The following is a 23,834-nucleotide window of genomic DNA, read 5'->3' on the forward strand; positions in this document are numbered from 1 at the left end:
ATAATTTCTCCAGGGATTTCACCAGCCTCCCACCACAACACTAAGGAGTTTCATGAATGCCATCTTTTAATACTGCATGCATAGACAATGAAAATTTGGGTTCAGAATAAAAAAGTGCAACTAATTTGTCACTGATAAAGATTTAGTGCAGCTTAATGATGGATGAACAAAATATTACATGGCTTCACTTAGGACCGTGTGTCCTGGGCTCAGAATATAAACTGGGAGCATAGTGGAGTTATGTAGGAGTTGCTCATTATGTGGCATAGTGAAGACAGCATGTTGCCAAGAACGTGGGACATAAACTCACAATGGATATAGTGCATCAGGACACGAGCTGGAGTTGTGAAGCAGAATGATGGTGGAACATGTGCTTCTGATTAGGGGACATAGTCAAGATAGGACAGGAGATGGTAATTAAGGAACACAGATAAGATGGGCATAAGCTGACTTTGCAAGGTACCACAAAGGTAAGATGCGAGCTGCAGCTGTGCAGCACATTGAGGGCGGAACATATATTTTTAGTTAAGGGATATGGTAGAAATGAGGCAAACTGACCAACATTGGCCCCAGTCTGTCAGAGCTTTCAATTCAAATTCTGTACCCTTATGTTTAAATCCCCTGTGGTCTCACCCCTCCCTATCTCTGTACCTTATCCAACTCAACAACCTCCAACACTTTTCCATACCTCTGACTCTAGGCTCTCATGCATCACCCCTTCTCTTGTCTCACCATTGGCAGTCAAGTCTTCAGTCATCTGGAATTCTCTTAAAATCCCTTTCACTGCCTTTTTGTTTGAATATGCATCAGTGGTGCACCTTTCTACTTCAAATGCACTATATAAATGTAGGTTGCTACAGTAATGGAGTGTGATGAACTGGGGACAAAAAATAACAGGGAATTCAGCATGGGAATGAGATTTGTAGATGCAGGAAAAGCTGAAAAGAAACGTATTTGCTTCTGGTGCCTCTAGGATTTGCTCCTGTATCATCAAGAAATGTTTTGAACTCCTCACAATCAGTGTATTTTTTTTATATCTAACCAGTTTGTCACAAGTTCAAATAGCAACTGTCCTAGTGCTTTTTTTTGTTTATTCTTTCATGGGATGTGGGCATCACTGGGAAGGTCAGCATTTGTTGCCCATCCCTAACTGCCCTTGAACTGAGTGGCTTGCCCCACTATTTTAGAGGGCAGTTAAGAGTCGACCACATTACTGTGGATCTGGAGTCACATGTAGGCCAGCAGATTTCCTTCCCTAAAGGGCAGTGAATCAGATGAGTTTTTATTGTTTCATGGTCACCATTCCTGAGAATAGCTTTAGATTCCAGATTTTTATTAACTGAATTCAAATTCCACCAGCTGCCGTGGCCCCCAGATCATTAGCCTGGGCCTCTGGGTTACTAGTTCAATGACATTACCACTACACCATCATCTCCTTAATAAATTCATGAAGTAGCTACCAAGGTCAGGCTAATGCCAAATTAGTCTGAGGATTTTATGAGAAAAAGAGCAGCTTGTAAACCTGTTGGGATGAATACAGCTATGTGTATATTTACATTATTGCTTAGAAACTAGATTTGTTTTTCAAAGAAACCTTAAATCTCTTAGACAAGGTAAATAATTCTGAGGCACACTAATATTTTACGGTACATCAGGGTGCCTTTGGGATAATGTTACTCATCCTGGGTGAATTACATACAGCACAGAAACCGGTCATTTGATCCAACAGAAGTCTCCTCCCAAACTACTGTATTTAACCCTATCAGCATATCTTCTATTCCTTTCACTCTCATAAACTTATCTAGCTTCTCCGTAAACATATCTATGATATTCAACCTCAACAATTCCATGTGGTGGCAAGTTCTACATTTCAAACACGTTCTGGTAAATAAGTTTCTCCTGAATTCCTTATTGGAGACCCCCTAGCTGTGGAATTCCCCAAAAGTGGAAGCATCTTCTCTAGCTGGCCCCCTCACATTCAAGTGGGGGGAGTGAAAAGAAATGTGGTAGCAATAGGGAACAATACAGTCAGGCAGATTGAAACTATTCTCTGCGGTCACAAAGATTGCGTTGTCTGCCTGGTGCCAAGTTAAAAGACATCTCCTCAAGGCTGGAGACAAACTTGGAATGGGAGGCAGAGGGTCCAGTTGTCTTGGTCCATCTAGGAACCAACAACATAGGTAGAACTGGCAATGATATTCTGCTGAGAGTGCTTGTGTAGTTAGGGTCCAAATTAAAATATAGAACCTCAAAAGGTAATAATCACAGGATGGTGGCCTGACCCACTTGCCAATTGGCATAGGGTTATTGTGTGGGAAGAAGGGGTTTCAATTCATGGGGCACTGTCACCAGTACTGGGGAGGGAGCTGTTCTGTTGAGATAGACTCCATTTCAATCGGGCTGGGATCAGGCTTTATACGAAAAGGGGGGTGGGGTGGAGATGAGGGTAAAAAAGCTCAGGTGAAAGGAGATTTACAATCTAAAGAGAAAAGACAAGACAATAAAGCATTGTAGCAATTTGGGTAAAGACAAGCAGAGTGAGACAGGAAGGGTCAGAGAGTTTAACGATAATAGAGCATCAACGAATAAAGTGCATGCAAAGAATAGTGGTAAATATAATTAAAGACGCTTTATTGAATGCGCGAGGCATTCAAGATAGACAAATTAGTGGTGCAAATAAAGATACATGGGTTTGATCTAATTGCCATTACAGAGTCACAGTTAGAAGGTGACCAAATTTGGAAAATAAATATTCCCGTGTACACATTTCAAAAAGACAGAATGGAAAAGGAGGCATAGCCCTGATAATAAAGGATAATATAAGAGCAGTAGCAAGAAAGGATATTGGCTCAGAAGATCAAGAAGTAGAATTAGTATTTGTGGAAATTAAGAATAACCAAGGTCAGAAATGCTGGTGGGAGTAGTTTATAGGCCCCCTACCAGTAGTTATGCATTTGGACTAAACATTAAGCAAGAAATAACTGGAGCTTGTAACAAGGCAATGTAATAATTGTGGGGGACTTTAATCTTCATATAGACTGAACCAATCAAATTTATAAAGGTGATTTGATAATGAGTTTGACAATACTTTGACAATTTTCTAGAACAATGTATTGTGGAACCAGCTGTAGCCAAAGCCATTTAAGATCTAGTATTATGCAAGAAGGCAGGATTAATTAGCAAAATCATAGTAAAAGATCCTCTGGGAAAAAAATTATCATAGTACAATTGAATTTCAGTTGGACAACTCTATCAAATCTCCTCTTAACCTTCTTCACTCTTAACAAGAACAACCAATCTTCTTCAGTTTCTTCACATAACTAAAGTCCCTCATCCCTGGTTATTATTCTAGCAAATCTCTTCTGCACCCTCTTCAAGGTCTTGGCATCCTTTCTAAATTATGGTGCTCAGAATAGAACACAATAATCCAGCTGAGGCTGAACAAATGATTTATAAAGATTTAGCAAAACTTCCTTGGTTTCGTAAAGTTTAGCCTGGGGCAGGTTTTGAGAGTGGGATTTGGTGGGAGATGTTGCACACTATGAACTTTTAACTGTTATTAATTCCTTATGCGGCTCCAAGTCCTGCTTTGTTTTATAATGAACCTGTGAAGTGCCTTGGAATATTTTACTATACTAACAGTGCTGTATAAATGCAAGATGGTGCTGTTGTATTAAGGCCAGTTACTTATTCCATGAAGCACATTTTGCCCCAGAAACTACAGTTTTCTGCTATTTTCAGCTGTACATGAAAGAGCTTAATTCCTGTGTTTATAAAGTGTTTCACTTTAATTTTTTAAGATTCTCAATATTCACTTTCTTCTCACTAACTTTGAACTGTTTTTACTTTTGGAGAAATCCCAAGTAAACTGTGAAGAGGAGGTGATATCTACTCACTGAGTAACAGCAAATCATTATCAGAAGAGGTAGACAACTCATTAGGCATATACTGAATTATTTTTGAATGGGTCCGAGCTATTTATAGAATTATCTGATTAACAGGAAATAATATACTTGTATTGCACAGGCTTGGACAATGAAGGTGATACACTGCCATCTTTTGTAGATCTAGGTGTAATGCATTGCTTCACATCATTTAATCCAAATCACTCACCTACTTTATCCTGCCTTATAAAATGTAGCATCACTTAACAGCCACCAAGAATGGCATTCAGTCCTGGGAAATGTAGATGTTAAATTACTTGTGCCTTCATCTATATTCTCCAATAAAAGAATGCCCCCACTTTGTCACCCAGTCATTGATGCAGTCCGAAAACATGAAACTAATTTCAAAGGGTAAAATAATCAAACTGAATTAAAAGTACCAGGTTGAAAAGTGAACATTTTGTTTTCCTACCTTCCCATTTTCCCAATGCATATGCAAAGACATCAGTAACGCCCTGCCAGGTTCTTCTTTCATACAGACTCGAACTGTTAACTCTGTTTCTCTCTCCACAGATGCTGCCAAACCTGCTGAGTTTTTCAAGCATTTTCTGTTCTTATTTCTTCTTTCAATTAGTTTGATCACTGAGGGTCCATATTAACTCTGTTCATGTGGATAGGTTTTGAATAAACCAAAACTCTCACCCTGAATGTCAGAAGACAAATAAGAAAGTGAACACATCACAGCCTGACCCACAGCATTTTCAACAGGAGGTTAAGGAATTGTAATCAATATGGTAAACTCTGTCTATTTGTCTCCTCGTTAGATGAATTACAGTAACCCAACCTCACCCTAGCTGCACTTTCCTGGTCAGGCTGGAAGTGTTATAGTAATTGCAAAAGTTCTCTCCATTTTGATTCCACAGTCGCCACTTCGCAGACTAGAAACATTCAATTCAGACTTTGCAATTCCATTGTAGATTAGAATGTCATGAGCTGGAAAGAAACTGTCCATAGTTATTTCACAACATACAAATCACTGGATGATAAATTACCAAGGTGCATCTAGTTCACCTTCTGATAGAACTATAATGGTATTGTTGACCAATCATGGCAATCAGTCTCTGTAAATTAATCTAAAGTAGGCCCAGACATGAAGCAAGGGAAAACCCCTAGTAGTGGAAAGCATAGGTCCAAATTCACCTGTTCCTAACAAGTATGTTACACTAGTGTTAAGTCCCAAATTATTCATATACTGTATCCCAAAATATTTCCTGAAATAAACCTATACAATTTGTTTTAGAAGGATAATTAAACTTACAAGTTTCAATGCTCAATTCCCCAAGTACACTTTCAATCCTTTAAATGTTATCAAAATTTGGCAGTCATACATTTTATGGATGATTACATTTTATATTATTAACCCGATAACTGTAAAAGTGTGATATAAACTTTAGTGCTGACTTTAATACCTCACTTACAGAGAATAGTCTGGTGGGAGTTAACCAAGTTACCCGAGTCCACTTGCAGGCCTGACCCTGAGGCCAAATCATTCCCACCTGGTGAAGTTTTACTTCAACTTCAAAGTAACTCGAGGATCGCAGTGCAGACACAAAGGGAAATAAGTTGAATATTAAAATCACAGTCCAATTAAGTCATTGGTGCTACATTTTAACTTCTGCATTCAGAAATCCATCACAGGGATAATGCAGGCATCTCCCTGGAGTGTCCAGGAAAGACTGTGGTAAATTTTGCAATGTAATTTTTACATGGAATCCTTGTGGCCCTGGAGTAGGATCTATTTCCCCCGGCCCTGCAAGGATACCTTGGGCCTTCCCCTCCCCTGGGCCAAGCTTCCCCACCCGCCAACACCCCTCCCACATAAAATGCAATCATTCCCAATCCATCTCTCTCCACACCTTCCTTCACAGCGACCATTTCCACGGGTCCCGAGCAGCGGTCTAACCATACCCGACCCACCATACTTGCCCGTTTGCGTTGATATCCTAATGTCTTCAGGGAATTTGTTTCAGGATATTCAAAGAGTTAAAAAGGTTTTCTGGGCCTCACACTCAAGGCAGCTAGACAGATCCACTCTCGCTCTGGCACCCACTCCTCTAGATTCCCACCCCCAGTTAAAATAGACTTCTAAATCCATAACTGAAGTATAACCTCACCCCAGAATTTAAATATTCATGTGTATGGAATTATCTAAACCCCTAATCTGTACAAAGATTAATCTCTGAATAGATCAAAAAATGCTCATCTCCATCATATTCTCTAGTGTTTCACTGAAGTAGTTCTGTTTATTTATGATGAAATACAATGTATTCCACAACAGGTTTAGATGTTTTCATTGTGCTGAGTGCAACCTAATTCCAATTACTAAAATGTATACCGATATTTTGGTTATTTTACAGGTATAGAATTTTTAAATACATCAGCTTGTAATATTGCATGTCATGCAAAATTTCAAACAGAATCTAATGTAACATTTGAAATATTAAAGTTCATCTTTGACCCTTGAAGTCTGACTCAGACATTTGAATGCACTCATTCTACTTTTACGTTCTTATTGATGAAGAAGAGCTTGTTCATTCTTTCCTGTCACATAGAAGATATGACATTTGAATAAAGCCTTTTTATTCTCCAGAGATGACATTGTATTGGGACCTCTTCCAACATGCACATGAATGACAGGATAGTATGAGGTACATAGGAACAAGATTAGGCCATTTAGTCCCTCAAGTCTGTTCCACCATTCAATAAGATCATGGCTGATCTGTAACCTATCTCCATATGTCTTTGCCCCATATCCCTTAAAAACTTTTGGCTACCAAAAATGACCAGTGTCAAAGAGCAAGCCAGGAGCAGCATTCGGCTTACCAAAAAAATCACGTTCCAATCTACTGAAACTACTACACAGGATTACATGGATGCAAAACAATAGAAGCAGCATGCTATATACAGAACAAAGTGATCCTACAACCAATGGATCAGATCAAAGCTCTGCAGTTCTACCTCAACCAGTTGCGAATGGTGGTGATAAATTAAACTAACAAAAGGAGGTGGTTCCATGATCTTTCCCATTCTTAATGATGGCAGAGCCCAGTACTTCAGCGCAAAGATAACTCTGAAGTTTTTAGGACATAGGAACAGGGATAAGCCATTTAGCCTTTCAAGCCATGTTCCACCATTCAATGACATCATGGCTGATCTGCAACCTAACTCCACATGGGCCTTTGCCCCATATCCCTTAATAACTTTGGCTAACAAAAAAAATGTTCCTGGAGGCAATTGACTTTAGCATTACCTGCCTTTTATTCCAAACCGCTGTGAAACACCATCCTTTGTGAAAGACACGTTTCCTAATTTCACTCCTGAAAGTCTGGTTCTAATTTTTAGACTATGTTCCCCTGGTTCCTAGACTCTGCAACTACCATAAAGAGTTTCTCCCAAGCCACCCTGTTGACTTTAATATTTTGGAATTGTGATGATATCACCCTTGAACCTTTCAAATTACAGGGAATGCAGACCAGGTTTTGATTATTTCCTGTACCTATTCATCCATACCTGAACCATCAAGCCCCTTTGGTTCTCCACTGTGTCTAGCTTTTCATTATTTAGAAAGTTAGGTCCAAAATGGATGACCTTACATTTGCCAGTTTTGTCCATTCCCTTAACCTACCAATATCTCATTGTAATTTTAGGCTTCCATCTACACTGCTTACAATAATGCCTTTCTTTGTGTCATCAGCAAATTTGGATGAGTAGCTTTCATCATATAAGTCGTTAATAAAATTAAATGCTACCGCTTGTTTTTGAACAGGAGCGAGCTAGCATGTTCAAACAAATTTAAGCAGAAAGTAGTGTAAAATATTGAGACAGAAAAAATACAAATGAGTGTGTTGTATATTGATTGTAAAGTTGTTATCTTGAATTTAATATGAGAAAAGATATGTTAATTCACAATGCCATTTGAAGCATGTTTGCAATGAGCCCTATTTTGTAGCTGGCTGTCAAAAATGGAATCAGAAAATGATATAGACATGATTCTTATCCTGTCTTATGAGGAAAGGTTGGACAGACTAGGCTTGTATCCACTGGAGTTTAGAAGAGTAAGAGGTGACTTGATTGAAACATATAAAATTCTGACGGGTCTTGACAGGGTGGATGTGGAGAGGATGTTTCCTCTTGTGGCAGAATCTAGAACTAGGCGTCACTGTTTAAAAATAAGGGGTCGCCCATTTAAAACAGAGATGAGGTGAAATTTTTTCACTCAGAGGGTCATAAGTCTTTGGAACTTCCTGGAAATGTGGTGGAAGCAGTCTTTGAATATTTTTAAGGCAGAGGTGGATAGATTTTGGTATAATATCAGAAGGCAACCCAACGCTGCAGAAAGGAAAATAAAACAAGTTCCTTGTGGCACAAACATTGAAGTGTTTCTTTGCCAACCAGGAGATTAGACATAGCAGGTTTTCTAAAGAGTGGTTTCTCACTCATAAGATGAAGACTTCAATTTCACAGGTTGGAGACCTTCTAAACTAATTTAATTTGAAGGTGACAATTCGTTGATGGAGGGGAATACCCTAGATTGATAGTAAGTAGTTTCCATCAGATTATTGCCCTCTTTTCAATTTTTTTTATGACATAGATTTGTTACCAAAAAACTAATGAGCAGATCACAGAATAGAAGGGTGCTTTTGCTCCTTATGTTTATTCTACTAGGATTTCAATAATTTGTTAATATGGCTGCAATATATTTACATGCAAATTGAAAATTATACTTCCAATGTATCTCAAACGATCACAGCCATGATGGATGGTAGGGATACCACAATTAATTGGGTTTGCAATGGGAATTTCTACACTATAGTCTCTTATCAAGTGACATCTACTGAAAGCTCACATGTCTAGATATAAAGGGTAAGAAGTGACACCTTTTACAGTCAAATAAATCTCTCAACACACCCTCATGGATTGCTTGAATGAGTTTCTAGAGATTTCCCTGCAAGGAAACTCAGTTTGAACAAGAACTGGAGATGAATTTGCAAAAAGGAAATTTAAAAGAGGAATTTTCTAAACAATTTAATTGCTCCTTTCTTGGGTTTCAAAGCCAAGTTACAATTTATTATAAACACAAACTCAAAATAACAATTTTAGCCTTTATAAATGTGTTATAACTATTTACCAAACCTTTTCACAACAATATCTGTATATTGATGGGTTCTGCATTTATGGCTTTACAAAACCTGATAATCAACGTCAAAAGCTTTATAATACTGTATAAAGCAAGTGAATAGTCAGGATCTCGCACCAAAATACCAACTTTGTGCTATCAAAACATTAAAAACATTAAAACTGTTTCAAGCTTGTATCAGTTGAAAAATTACCCATTCAGCTTTGTCATTTTTTTTCTTCTCTATAAAATAGGTTAAGCTAGGTTTTCACAGACTAATAACATGAACTTTGGGATGCTTGAATTGTAGTTGCTGTGTTATAATCAGGTGAAATAAGAGTTGCTTTTGCTTGTATTCCTTTGTGAACCAGTGAAAGGTACTGTAGGTGATGACTAAAAGAAAAATATGTAAGTGAGAACTGGTGAAGAGAGAACGTTTTCTAACGTTTAACAGAATAGTTCATCAGAAGTAAAATACACAACAGCAATTTGACTTTTCAAATTTCTTCCAGTAGAGTTGAAGGAGGAAACCAAACACAAATTATGAACAAATGCTACTCTAGTTAGAAAAAGTTGTTCAGATTTTTTACATGTCATAAATGTTTTCCAGCACACTGGCAGTCAACTCCTGGAGGGTAGGATCGATAGTTTTTCAAGAGTATTCCAAGTGCCATTACACAATTGCATACTGTTCATATAAAAGGTCCCGTATTTTATAATAATCTTCACACAAACATCCTTCCAGTCCAATGCGTCCTGTCTCAGTCTGAAAAGAAAATAGAAAGAGCAACATGAATTTAAAGGTAGGATCCTTCCCTTTTCAGGAGTGATGTTTATTAATAAGTAGTAGGATTTGGAATTTAAACAAAGGTCTTTAATTACTGCAAAGGCGTTGGATGGAACAATTCATAACTTTCAAAATTTGAAGATTTCTTACTAATTCTTCTAAACTAATAAATATAGGGTATGTAATATAGCTGTTGGCAGTCATGTGGCGTAGTGGGTACGTCCCTGCCTCTGAACCAAAAGCTCCAGGTTCAAATCCCACTCTAGGGCATGATGGCCAAGGAACATGTGTTCGTAACGCGGCCAAAAAGCTTGAGTATCAATTTGTAAATCCTTCCATCACACGCCAATGGCAGGCGGTAACAGCAGCAGAGATTCCTAGTCAGCTATGTGATTAAAAGAAATTGAAGCCTCGACCATCACTATGTATAGCTCCATGCTACAGCATGCATGCAAAAGTATATGTTGCCACAGCAACTCAGACTCCATGGAGGGGCCAGCTGGCTGGACAGCTGGGGTGGATCAGATTGGTGCCAACAACATGGGGTTCCCCATTCCGCTGGGGTGGATTCAGGACCTGCTTCCTTGCCCTACGCGTGGTGGAGATCGATGTGCTGTGGGTCGGGCCTGCCTTCAGGCAGAGAATTAAAGAAGAAAGGAAATACATCTGTTCTGATTTTGTTGTAAATCAGTAAACTGAATAGAATAAATGTATTTTTTAAAAGCTATTCTACAATGTCTAAAATATTATTTTACTTTACGGTATTTCATATAGAAAATACATTTATCATGAATGTCAGTCTGCAACTGAAAGGCAGTGCAGAAGCAAAAAAAAAAAACATTTTTTACTGAATTTTGTACTTTACGATTGATGCCATTAAACAAAACCGGATAGAAAAGGAAAAAAGTGCACTTGGAACCATTGTCTAAAGAGCAGTATTCTTTTTTTATCAGATTCTATTCGTTTCTGCGGTTTCTTGTGTAAGATCACCTTACTAGACATAAATGCTCATCTTGCTGCACAACTGATTGTGACAATGGATAAGTCAAAGAAAATGCACAAAATACATTTCTGTTTACAACTCAATTTGTTCAACATGTGTATTACAAAGATAAACCCACAAACTGTCTTCTTGACTTCTCAGATTGCTACAAACCAAAGGAAAAGAATTTTCTGCTAATGTAGGAATGTATATTATTGAGTAAATTGATCAAATCTCACTTCTGACATATCTATAGACTGCTGGAGGTCTTTTAATACAGTAATACACCACTTCTAACTGAAAATACTCACTCTTCGAACAGCTACCAAATTGTTGCAGACCAGCACGCCTCCAACAAATTCTGCTTGAATACCTTCCCGCAAAAGAACTTGTTTAAAATCGGATAACCTTGGCTCATTAATGAAGACTGCTTGATGACCAGGAACCTTAAAAAAGAGAATTAAAAATCCAATTAAAATCACTAAATGCAGTTTTGCATTTTTATGGTTATCTTATTTGATAAATGATAACTTCACATGGTTAGTACAACAAATGTGATGATTTACAGAGCAGAGTCAGAAATAATTTGGAAAGCACACATCTCAAGGACTGATGCAAGTTTTTTCGAATTAAATCTATGGTTTAATAATGTGGATCAGACATAATGATGCTATAGAGAGAAAGCATAGCAACTTGCCTCTTGATAGTGTTATCACTGACCACTGCAACGTTTTCTGTTTAACCAGGAGTACTGGAGCAGAATTTTGTCAATTTACAATATTTCTTATATATTAAATGCATCATAAGACCATAAGACATAGGAGCAGAAACTAGGCCATTCGGCCCATCAAGTCTGCTCCACCATTCAATCATGGCTGATAAGTTTCTCAACCCCGTTCTCCTGCCTTCTCCCCATAACCTTTTATCCCCTTATTGTTATTGTTATTATCATGTTGCTGCTTTACAGTAACCATAAAGCAGACATAAAGCTATAGTGCCTTGGACTGTTAATAAAAAAAATACGAAATCAATCTCTAACTTTTCAGGTCACGGTGATAAATGATTCCAGAGTGAAACATTCTGAGGGCTGGTCATCAAGACTTCTGATGAAAGGTCATCACCTAAAATGTTAAACTTATGTTTCTTTCTGCACAGATGCTGTGTGACCTGCTGATTGTTTCCAATGGTTTCTGTTATGTCAGAGATTCGGTTACTTTAGCTTTAGGAAAATGGGGATTGTTAGATTTGATTTGTTTTTTGTATTTAATCTCAAGGTCTTGGTGAAGCAGGCAGGACCACACTTAATGTCTATCCCTGGCATCCCTGATGTAATGGCAATCATCAATCCTCATTACAACTGCTCCTATTACAACATTAGGTTTTGAAATCAAAGATTTTGACTTAGCGACAATAAAGACAGTGGTAGTACAGGTCCAGGTTAAGATAGTGTGTGACTTCAAAGGGAATTTACAAGCAATGATATTCTCATAGGCAATAGAGGTTGTGGAAATGGGAATGGGAATCGTTGTTGAAGTAGGTTTGATAAATTGTTGCAATACATCTTGCAGCTAGGACATTCTAGTCGAAGTGTGTTGATGGTGGCCGGGGTTCCTAATTAATTAAGTGACACGGATAATCAAAGGGATTGCTTTCTCCTAGATGATGTTGATCTTCTTGGGTGTCATTGTATCCATCAATGTAAAGTAGTGGGCATTCCATTACATTTCTGGCTTGAACTATATAGCCATTGTGTTGATGTGGTTGGTCCAGTTAAACTTCAGGTCCATGGAAACCTCACGACTTTGTTAGTGGGTAGTGTTGAAAGTGAGGGGAATCGTCTGAGCCTTTTATTGTTGAAGATGGTCAGAGGGAGGCTTTTATGTAGCTTGAATATTACCTGCCACTTGTCAGCCCAAGCCTGCATGCTACTCAAATCCTGATGTAGCTAACATGACTATTCTATTACCAGTCATTGTGAATGGAACTGAAAACAGCAGATTCATCAGCAAACAGCCTCACTTGGCCTTATGGCACAGAGAAGAAAATTGAGCTGAGTATGGTTATACCAAGGATGCTGGCCTCAAGAACATTGATGGAAATGCTCTGGGGCTGCAATGATTGGCCTCTAACAACGAGGCCGATCTTTCTGCCACTGCAGTCCCCAGTGACCTGTTTTGCTAGAGCTCACAAGTGCTTAAGCAGTCGAGTGTTGTCTTGATGTCGAGTGCAGTTACTTTCATTTCTCCTCCAGCATTCAGTCATTGTCTAGATAAAGACTGTGATGTGGGTAGCAGCCAAAATATTCTGGCAGAGCCCAAAGTGAGTATCAGTGAACAGATTATTGGTGACAAGTGAAGCTGGATTATTGTTGCATCATTATTACTTCTTTCAACTCTTTGCTGATATTTAGATGGTGGCTGATGGAATGGTAATTAGCTAGGTTAAAATAGTCTTAATAGTGCTTAAATAAACCCTTTACCAGGGAAAGCCATGACCAGTAAACTTAAGAATAGCTAGCTTGAAAATGATTTTTCACCTAGAACAACCGTAGAGCTACACTTTTCTTATTTGATGGTAGGAGCACCAACAGGAAAAAGACAATTCTCCCTGCAAAAACTGTATTAGGTCCATTCATGTATTTTATGGAGAAAAAATCAGTTTGTTGATTTACAATTGCATCTTGGCTCATTGGAGTGCTTTTCAGTCCACCTTTCGTGAAGATAGGAGAATGCTCATGGCTACAACTGCAAGATGACAGTAACCAGTCACACAACAATGGTTCTCACAGTCCAAAATCAAACTATCAGACAGTAAAGGTGCACATGGGATCATACAGAACATAAGGTCCTTTTACATGAGCGAACACTGACCGGACAGAATACCTAATAAAAACCATACATTTTGCAACATCCCTACAGTAATTTTTCCTATTTTAAGTATGAATGATTACAACTCCATTAGCTCCAGCAATGTTATTAGTCCTGATGGCAAGGCCAGCAGTTATTTATAACACCAATTTATTTTTCTTAAAATAATCATCCTTATACCTACTACTAACCAGCTTTTAACATTTACAATTAAAAATGATAAAGAAATTTAGAATTTATTCTTTGCTTTCCAGTGAATATAAAAAGAAAACGCTGAAATCAACAATTTGGAAACAATGTATGTTTCACAACAATGGTTGGAACCAAATCCAAACCACTTTCATAGAATCAGTACTTAATATTTATTGACTCTAAGCAAGGAATATATTACTCTTTTGAGTGGATCATACTTAGATGCATTCCTCATTATTAAAATGATTTATTCTGCACACTAATTAAGAAGTTTGCTGGCATTTTACAGTTAAAGATTAAATTTGCACCATAATAAGTACTTACTTGAAACACAAATTAAATACAAACAATGAATAATTGCTGTAGATATGGTTTTAAAAAATGGATAATGAAAAGAAAACTAATACATTGGTTTCGTCAACTTTTTTATTCCCCCCAGAAAAGAACCGAATATTAATTTAAAAAGTTATGGTTTCTGGCAAAGGCTGAATATTAATTAGATATGTAAATTTTAATTAAATTTAGGTTTCGGTCACATTATCAACTATCAAATTTCACTGACGCTGCTTATAAACTTTAATCTATTGTTCCCACTCCCTCAAATCAATTACATACTGGAGGAGAAAAAACATAGATAAGCCATTAAGAAGATGCTCTCAACATCAAAGTCTTTCCAAAAGTAACATGTCTTGACACTTAATTTAAACTAATACAAGTCACTCTTTCAAGTGAGGCAACTGAAGTGCGCTTCCAAATCGATTTTTTCCACCATATGTGGGAATCAAATAAAGCCCATTTATTTCAATTCAGAGCTTATTAGTGCCAATTACTGACTTGTAACTGTCAAGTGTGAAAAACCTAAATTTGGTCTATGATGAAATCTGAGAATTCCAAAGTTTAATGATCTATAGATGTGTATGCTGAAAAGATAAATCTGATTTAATTTAGAAGTTATACTTCTTTAGCCCCATTATTATGTAATTTATCTGTTCGCAGAAAATCTATTGACTGATAGATACTTTTACATGGTCTGTGCAAGAGGAAGCTACAGCATATCTTGTAATCCAGAACAACATTGTAAAATTATCTTAAAACAGAAGTTGGATGATTAATAGAACAACTACATTTCTTAAATGTGAATATACATTGCTCATAAAAAATTTTGTTTTTAAACATTAAGACTCAATTACGTTATAGGACTTCAATAAATCCCAGTGCTTGTAATGCCAAATCAACATTGGCTATGATCTGATCCGCAGGGAAATGAATATTTGTGATCTATTAATGCACCTTCCAAACCTGCAATCTCTCGAAGGTCAGGGGCAGCAAATGCATTGAAGCATCACTCTTTGCAAATTCCCCTCCAAGTCACATTGAAACCTGACTTGGAAAGATAGTACACTGTTCCTTCATTGCAGCCGGGTCAAATACTGGAACTTCCTCCCTTACAGCACTGTGGCACCTTCACCACACAGCTACAGGCAGCTCATCACCACCGTCTCAACGGCAATTAGGGATGAGCAATAAATGCTCGCCTTGCCAGTGATGCCCACATTCAATAAACAAATGAAAACAAATATCTTTCTCAATTTTATTTTCGTACCTCATTTGGTGACAATGGTTCCAGAGTGGGAATTACATCAAGGTCTTCATTGGTTTCTTTCTCATCATCATCGAAGAGGCTCTTCATCGCTTTTTGCTGAGCTGCAACTTGGTCAGAGCTGTGTGTGGATGAGGGAGCATCAACCTGCATTTCCCCATCTTCATCCTCTCTTAACTCCCCCTCTTCCAGAACGACCCCAGTATCTACCTTTGACACCCTCATGTCCAAGACACCATCTATCCAGGCTAACTCTGCATCCTTTGCTTTACAGAACTGCAGAGAACTGACTAAAGAATCCTTTAGTCTAACCTGTGAAAATGAAATATCCAAATATTAGGAAATCATAGAATGAGACAGCACAGAAGGCCATTCAGCTCACCATGTCTATGCTGGTTATGCAAAGATAAAGACAGTAGTTTTACTAAGCATGTGTAGGAAACTATAATATTCTGACACACAATACAAAATCTTCAAACTAAATATAAATTAAATCTTCTTTGAAAGATGACATTTATTTTCATAAATATTTTCAAAATTTTTTAGTTCTTTCAGAGTTTATTTCTGACTTATTTTTGATTGTTTTTCTCATTGTTAATTTAAAACAAATGTTATAACATATCAAGGTATTGAGCAATAATTCAATGGCTTCAGTGGTTACTTTATACTTTCATCTATAGTTTGTGTGTCCTTCACTTTAACACAATTCTAATCTCTGAATAAATCTAAGTTCCATGCTAACAACCCTAAGGATTTAATTTTCTCAAATGCTAAGCAGCTTATTATTTGTGTTGCTGTAATTTGCTTTGGAAAATATCAAATCTTGGCGTCACATAAAATTAATTTGCAGAAATATGTAGGGCTTCCGGCAGAATTCCAATGAATTGAGGCTACTGCAATAACAGGACATTAAATTTGTCATTTCTGTTCATTCAGAGCGTATGTATTACCATTTGAAAGTGCAAATTGGTAGTAATTCCCATCTCATTAGAGAAACTTATATATAAGCTATCTTTCCAAAAGTATGAAGATACAATCAACCACTCAGGATTAGATACTTTTGATCAAATGTTTAAAGCAGCAGCATGTTGAAGAAGTTGTAAAGTTGTGGTGCATTATAGTTCTGGACTCTGCTGAACTCAAAAAATTGTATTGTTACTTCCAATTTAAAAATATATATTGTAGAGAAAGAAAGGACTTGTTCTTATTTAGCCCCCTTGAAATCCTCAAAAGGTTTCAAAGCAATTCATAGACAAAAAAACTTATTCTTTAAAGTATAGTCACTGTTGTTATAATAAGCAAGTGTGGCAGCCAATTCAATACAGCAAGTGCCCAAAAATAATAAATAAATGAATAGCTAATTAAGCTGTTTTTGGCAGTGTTGGCCAAGGGATAAAAGATGGTCAGGACACTGGGAGAACTCACTGCTTCTCTTTTAGTCCCACCTACACAAGCAAACGGGATCTTGGGTTTAACTTTGCATCTGAAAGGCAGAACCTTTAGTAATGCAGAGCTCATTCAGTACTGCCACGTAGTTATCAGCCAATCAAGGACTAAACTCCAAGAGTTGGGATTGAACCCAGCATCCAACTTTTAAGTGTCAATTTTGAGTCATTATTATTCAGCCTACAATGTCAATTGAAATTAAGTTAATAGCAGAAATCTCATTAGCCAGCAATTACTATATTACTCTTCATGCTGTACTACCTGGTAGATATGAGTCTCGCTGGTAGCATCTATTGTTTCTTGAAGCTTTGGTGTGTAAACTTTAATGTCCTTTCCACCGAATGCTTTGCATGATTCAGCAAGATCCTGGCTGGACTCTGGAGGTCCATGAACAATAATCAACTGCCGGGGTTTCATCTGATTAATAATTTTTTTAATAGAGTCACCATCTGAGCGTCCTTCATAATCAATATATGTCACTCTGGCTCTGTTTTAAAAAAAAGCAAATTACTTGATGAACTGGTACATGCAATCTTAGTGGAACTAAAATAAGCAGATTTTCTGTATACATGGCTTATCGGTTTTAAGCATTAAAAAATGATCTTACTAACCTGATTTCTATGGTTTCTAATGCTGAGATACACTTTGTTGGAACATCAGATAAATCCTGATCCATAGGCTCCTCACCATTACTCAGACCAGAATCAAGTTTGCTCTTTTCTTCTTCTGCTGCCTGAAGTTCCGGAACTAAGAAATCCTCAGCTCTGAAATAAAGGAGTAGCAATAAACACAAGGAAGCACAAAAGGAGGAAACTCAATTTTGGATTTCACATCTGCGTATATATGTATCAAATAGAATGTTAAAATGATCTTTTTACAGAAATGTCTCTACGAAGAAAAGTCAGTTGTCTACATACAATGAGAAATATGGCAAACTTCAATGTAGCCGCAGAAGTTCCATTGATTAATGACCTTGGACTAGACCAATACTTGTTCACATCCAATGAGGCAACAAGCAGGAACTGTTATTCTCCAAACAACCCAAACAGACATTAAACACGTTTCATGTGTAAAAAGATCACCACATTAAGATAAAAGGGAACGGTCCAAAGAGGTTGTCTTAGAGCATGTTCTCCCCTTTCCTCTTTTAAATCCCTACATCATATATCTGGACAAGCAAGCCTTTTATGAGGCAACTCTCAAACCAGACTCTCAACTCTCAAACTTAAATTTATGTAGCATTTCTAACGTAGCAAAGACATCTTAAGGCACTTCGCAGAAGCATAATCAGATAAAAATGGACAAAAGGACAAATTATATTTACTAAAGATTAACTAAAATCTTGATCAAAATGTTTGCAGATGGCTGGTGTTGACTGTGTCAAAGGCTGCACAGGAGAAGGAGGAGGGTCATAGTATACTCATTCACAATCACAGAAAGTGTGATTTGCGACTTTGACTAGGGTCGTTTCAGTGCTATAGCAGGGACAGAAACCCAATTGGAAAGGTTCAAAGATGGAGCTAAACACATATGGGCACATGTTCAAGGGGTTTGAAGAGGCAAAAGGAGATGGGAGAAGGGACTGTTGTTTGCAAGAACAAGCAGGATCGAGGATGGGATTTGAAGAGGGATAATAATGGAAGTATTGAAAGCGAGGGGTCTCTATCTGAGGAAAGAGAATGATTTTCATTCTTAATTAGTAAAGGAGCCAGGAAAGGAAGTATGATGGTCAACAGTTTAGTAGGAAAGAGGTCAAGAAAGCAAGAGGTGTGTCTCAAGGACAGGATGAACTCAGAGAGGGCACGAACAGAAAAAGAAACTAAAGAAAGGCATGGATTCAGATCAAGGGCAGGGGAAGCTTGGGGAAGCATGGCATGCAGATGTGGCAGTTGAATGGCTGTTCTCAATCTCAATGATGAAATTAACTTTCTAATTAAAGTGCTATCGTGATATAACTGATAATTTTTTAAAGTAGAAATAGCGTGTCTTTCATGAAGTTACATTCCTTGCTTCACTCTGTGAAAACCACACACCACCTAATATAGAGAACAACTAGCTGATAAGGTTCAGTACTTCACATATCCATACAAGGACAAGTAAATTCAACTATCTTGATGACACTACCCACAATATGATTTTGCACTTAATTAATTTCTTACTTATGGCCAAAACTATAGGGTTTTCAACAAATTTAGCAGAGAGGGTTATGTTTGTTTGTCCAACCCATTTTAAAACAATGATAAAATAAAAAATATAAAACATTCCATCGCCCAACAGTTGGCCACCAGGTCATAAGCCCCACCCCCCCAATTCACCCCCTTATGCTCATTGCTTTAAGTGGACTAATGAACAGAAGGGTGTAGGTGGGAAATAATGGCAAATCAGGGAAGTGAGACTCAGTGCAGAAGCATCATAATTCTGCTCACAGCTTTGTTAATGGCATAAAGGCATACCCTCAAAGATAAGGAGGAAGTCAGCCAACTTTTGCTTCCTTAAACAAAATGCACAAACCATAACTCTACTGATGATTTTGTAAAAATTAGCATGTTTCAGCAAATAATAGTTTGCTTTACATGAGGTATATTCATAGAGTTCTTGTTGAAAAACGTTGTGTGGATCCACAACTTTGCTGAAACAGAATGTTAAGGATATATGGGACAGCTGAGAGTGCTGAAGGGATTTCAAGCTGTGTGCATTTGCTACACTATCAATTCGCTGTTGCTGAGTGCACGTAAAAAAGCTAAAATTTTGTAACATAAAGAATTTTTTGAATATATTTAGTGCTAAGAGTTTAATTCCGCTTCTTAAAAGTTTTCTGCTGTAAATGGACACCTTTCAAGAAATATTTTTTAAAAAGCTTAATAGCACATATCATCAGTAATATTATGAGGGGGAGCAAGAAACAATCGTAGCTACAATTCCTAATTCTTTGGATGACTGATAACTGAGGAAGACAAATATAACACACTGGCCAAACACTAATAGGACATGATCAGTAATTTGTTATAGACAGCAATGGTGAAATGATCTTTAGGAATCTAACATAAAAATATCACCATGCCCCAGCATAAATGATCTCTCCACAAAGAACTTACAGATCACGTACATTGTACATAAAGTAATGCTAGAGCAACAATTATACACAAGGTATCTCACATTACTTGAACATTCATGATAAGGCCTTATTTTGCAGCTAATCCATGATTTGCATGGTTGAAACTGTCCTTATTCATAAAACCTAGTGATTTATCACATTCATGTGTTGTTGCTAGTCCAGGAAACCATTATTAAAGCCAGGTTTACTTGACAGGAGCATCTGTCATCCAAGACACAAAACATGACATGGATGAATGGACGATGCCAACTAAACTCCCAATTCGTGCCCAGAATTAAATGAAAGCAAAGCAAGTTAATACAGTTGTGGCATTTACATAGATTTCTGGCAACGCTGCACTGAAAATTTGCCCTAAAGATCATGAGGTCCAGCACTGTATGCTTCTCAGTGTCATGGTTGTGAGTTACCTGGAAACAAAAGTTTTTCCAGAAAGTCATAGTGTAAGAGGCTAAACAATGGAAGGTGGTATTAATATTACTATTTAAATTTCCACAAAGTATATATTTGAGATCAGCACATTTAGGAATCAACAACAGGAATACATATAGGTCCAGGTTCATCTCTATTTAAATGCTTAATTTTAATCATCATTAAAATTTTAGCAGCTGGATACTGCTTCCATAAATTCTGTAGTTCAGGAATAATCTGCACTCTCAGAACTCCACAAATAGAATGTTTATGAAAATATACTGTAAGTACTAAATTTCTGAATGCAGTGCTATATTGTAAAACAAACTGGGATATAGTGCCATCATGTGGTTAAGAATGACAAAATGTTGCATAGCACTAAAACCAGACATTGCAAGGGAATACTGCGGGCAAAGTAAAGCAGCAAAAAGTTTGCAGTGAAAGTATTACTTCTTTGCTTTAAGCACTGCGACTATGCAGTAGATGCCAGAGTCTTTTCTACAGCAATTTCATCATCTAAAAGTCATTGTTTCCATGTAAAAAGTGTTTTGTAATCCTGAAAACAGTAGAAGATGATATCACAGGAAGAAGCCATTCAATCCATCTTGTTTGTGACAGTTTTTTTTTTGCTGGGGCATCTAAAGTTAATCTCACTGACCTACCCTCTCCCCATGAATTTTCATCTGATTCAAATATCTATCCAATTTTCTCTAAAAGATTTCAACATCTTCCTCTGCTCAATGAACTGTTTCCTCCAGAAACAAGTTATATTCCTGTTATACTCCAGAAAGCCAGGTGGTGAAGGATAAAACTGGAGTCAATTATTCAGATACACACATTACAAACATGTATCTCCTCACCCAACAACCGGTTTCAATCTGTTCCTTTCTACAGGAGCACATTCCCAGTTAATGCCCTAAGTCTGGCACACAATTAATATACAATTAACAGTGTTCCCAAATAATATCACTTCACTTGCATATATTGCCACTTGTCTCAAGTAATTGTTTCCTCTTGCACCTCAAGTCCATGGTGGCGATTTTGAATCAATTAGCCCTGAACTCCAGAACTGTCTCCTTTACATTCTCCTTCCTCTGCTCGAACATAGGTAACAGCTGTTAGCCATGTCAGTCTTATACTATAGAATTTCCTATGTAAACTCTATCACCTTTCTCATAGAGTGTTACAGCGAAGACAGCAGCCATTTGGCTCATTGTGCCTTTGCCTGCTCTTTGAAAGAGCCATTCGATTAGTCCTATTCCCCTACCATTTCCCCATTGGCTTGCAACTTGTTCCCCTTTAAGTATTGGCCCAATTCCCTTTTGAAAATTACTACTGAATCTGTTTCCACCACCATTTCTGGCAATGCATTTCAGATCATGAAAATTTGTTCCCTTCCTTTAAAAGTCTTCAAAACCCATCTCTCCTACTAAATTTTTAATAATCTCTCCTAATTCTCCCATTAAAGTTGCACATGCTTGCAGCCATCATTCCTTTTTCCCACTGTGAAAGTAGTGCAGGTAGGGTGGTGTTGTGGTTACTGGATTAATAATCCAGGGAACATGATTTCAAGTGCCATCATAGCAATTTGAGAATTTGAATTGAGTTAAAAAGTTCTGAAATAAAAAGCTGGTGTTGGTAAAAGTGACCAGGAAGCTGTTGAATTGTCGTAAAAACCCAATTGGCTCACTGATGCCCTTGAGAGAAGGAAACATTCTATTTGCATCTAGGGATTGAAAAAAGTACTGCAGGTTAATAAAAATAGAAAATGCAGGAAATACTGAGCAAGTCAGACAGCATCTATGAAGAGAAATTGAGATAATGTTTCACTTCAAAAAACTTCCATCAGAATGTTCGAATGAAACATTTTTGACCTGAAACATTAACCTTTTTTCTTCACAGTTACTACCTGGCCTGCTGAGTATTTCCAGTATATTCTGTTTTTATTTTAGATTTCTAGCATCCGCAGTAAATTACTTTTGTAGACATACCTCAGGAAATTCTTTACATAAAAAGATAATATACACAAGTTTTTTTTTTAAACTTAAGAAATTCATAGTGCCTTGACTTATTTGAAGATACTGTACATTAAAAGTTTTTGAATTATGAACAAAAGTTTGATAAAAGCTTTTTATGAAGAAAGTGGCCCTTTTAGAGTTAGGTCTGTTTGATATACCTTATTATTTCCCCATATTCATCCCACTTCACTCTCTCTTCTGTAGCCGGGAACATGGGGTATGATTTTTTAGCCTGCTTGAAAAAGCTTCCCTTGCGACTGCTCTCACTTTTCATCATGAGATCATGTTTGGTTTTTCCAGTCAGTGGTTGGTCCATGTCTTCTTCAACATCACTCTCATCACTGGAGTCAACATCTCGCCTGCAAGGAAAACACAATCAAGTACACTATTAATTTACTCTGCAGGTCAGGCAACTTCTATGGCGAGAAAACATAGTTAACTTTTCAGGTCCATTGAGTATTTCCAGCATTTTCTGTTTTTATTTCAGATTTCCAGCACCTGCAGTATTTTACTTCTGTACATTATTAGTTCCCAACAAAGAAATGTACTGTCATGAATACAGCTTAAAGTAACAATAGACTGACACATGGTATTTTGTTCAAAGCGTGTAAGTTAAAGAATTCAACCAAGACTTTAAACGTGCAGTGGTCATAATTTGTTATGTAGTTATCCGGTAAAAGAACTGCGAAGTACCAGTTTGAAAGTATTTCTTACTTTAGGTTATACAAAAAGTAATAACGTTAGGCAGCATTTCATTGTGTTCAAATGATCACACAATGTGACCTTAAAGTGACAGCATCACCTACAATTCCATTACCTTAGGAATTGAGACCACTCGCAGGGTGGAATTTTACACCAGCGAGATTTTACAGTCCCGCTGAAGTCAATGGAGTTTAGAATGACTCGCCGCATTTTACAGCCCCATCCCTGATGCGATAGGGGCGTAAAATTCCAGTCATAATTTTTTAATATATAACAGATAGTTTTTGTATTTTAAGAATCATGCAAAGATTACGAACGTTTTAACAGTTGACTTTAACAGTAACTTTGTCTTGCTGTGGAACTAATGTTTTTTTCAAAATATTCTTTATAGGATTTCATATAGAGTAAAGAAATCTGAAGTGGATTTTTTTTTCTCTTGCAATGCATTTCATCACAGAATTGAAATCTTATAAATTCTGCAACATTTATTTTGTTTATGGCAGAACAGACCATGGAAGGCAGTACTGCGGTCTTGGCTGAGCAACAAGAGCCACAAAAACAGACTTAAATCTTCCTCGATATACTTTGAGCCTTGCAATAAGGTGCAAAATGCTTAACTCCCAAGGGATGCACTGGAGCAGTGACAGAGTGTTAGTA

The 23,834-nt window shown here is 37.2% G+C and overlaps 1 protein-coding gene across 1 annotated transcript in view; it reads right to left on the minus strand.

The window, feature by feature from the left end:
* Nucleotides 1-8,939: 8,939 nt before the first annotated feature.
* cpsf2 (cleavage and polyadenylation specific factor 2) overlaps nt 8,940-23,834 on the minus strand; it is a 30,101-nt gene continuing 15,206 nt past the window's right edge. Inside the window, exons 10-15 of the mRNA XM_078562224.1 lie at nt 22,634-22,834; nt 17,546-17,698; nt 17,196-17,421; nt 15,492-15,800; nt 11,141-11,275; nt 8,940-9,826 (exon numbers count right to left, since the gene is read on the minus strand). Of these exons, the coding sequence (XP_078418350.1) occupies nt 9,734-9,826; nt 11,141-11,275; nt 15,492-15,800; nt 17,196-17,421; nt 17,546-17,698; nt 22,634-22,834 (1,117 nt within the window). The 3' untranslated portion in view covers nt 8,940-9,733. The remainder of the gene's footprint in view (nt 9,827-11,140; nt 11,276-15,491; nt 15,801-17,195; nt 17,422-17,545; nt 17,699-22,633; nt 22,835-23,834) is intronic.

Source organism: Cetorhinus maximus, chromosome 18 (genome assembly GCF_964194155.1).
Source record: "Cetorhinus maximus chromosome 18, sCetMax3.hap1.1, whole genome shotgun sequence".
In the NCBI taxonomy this organism is placed as follows: domain Eukaryota; kingdom Metazoa; phylum Chordata; class Chondrichthyes; order Lamniformes; family Cetorhinidae; genus Cetorhinus; species Cetorhinus maximus.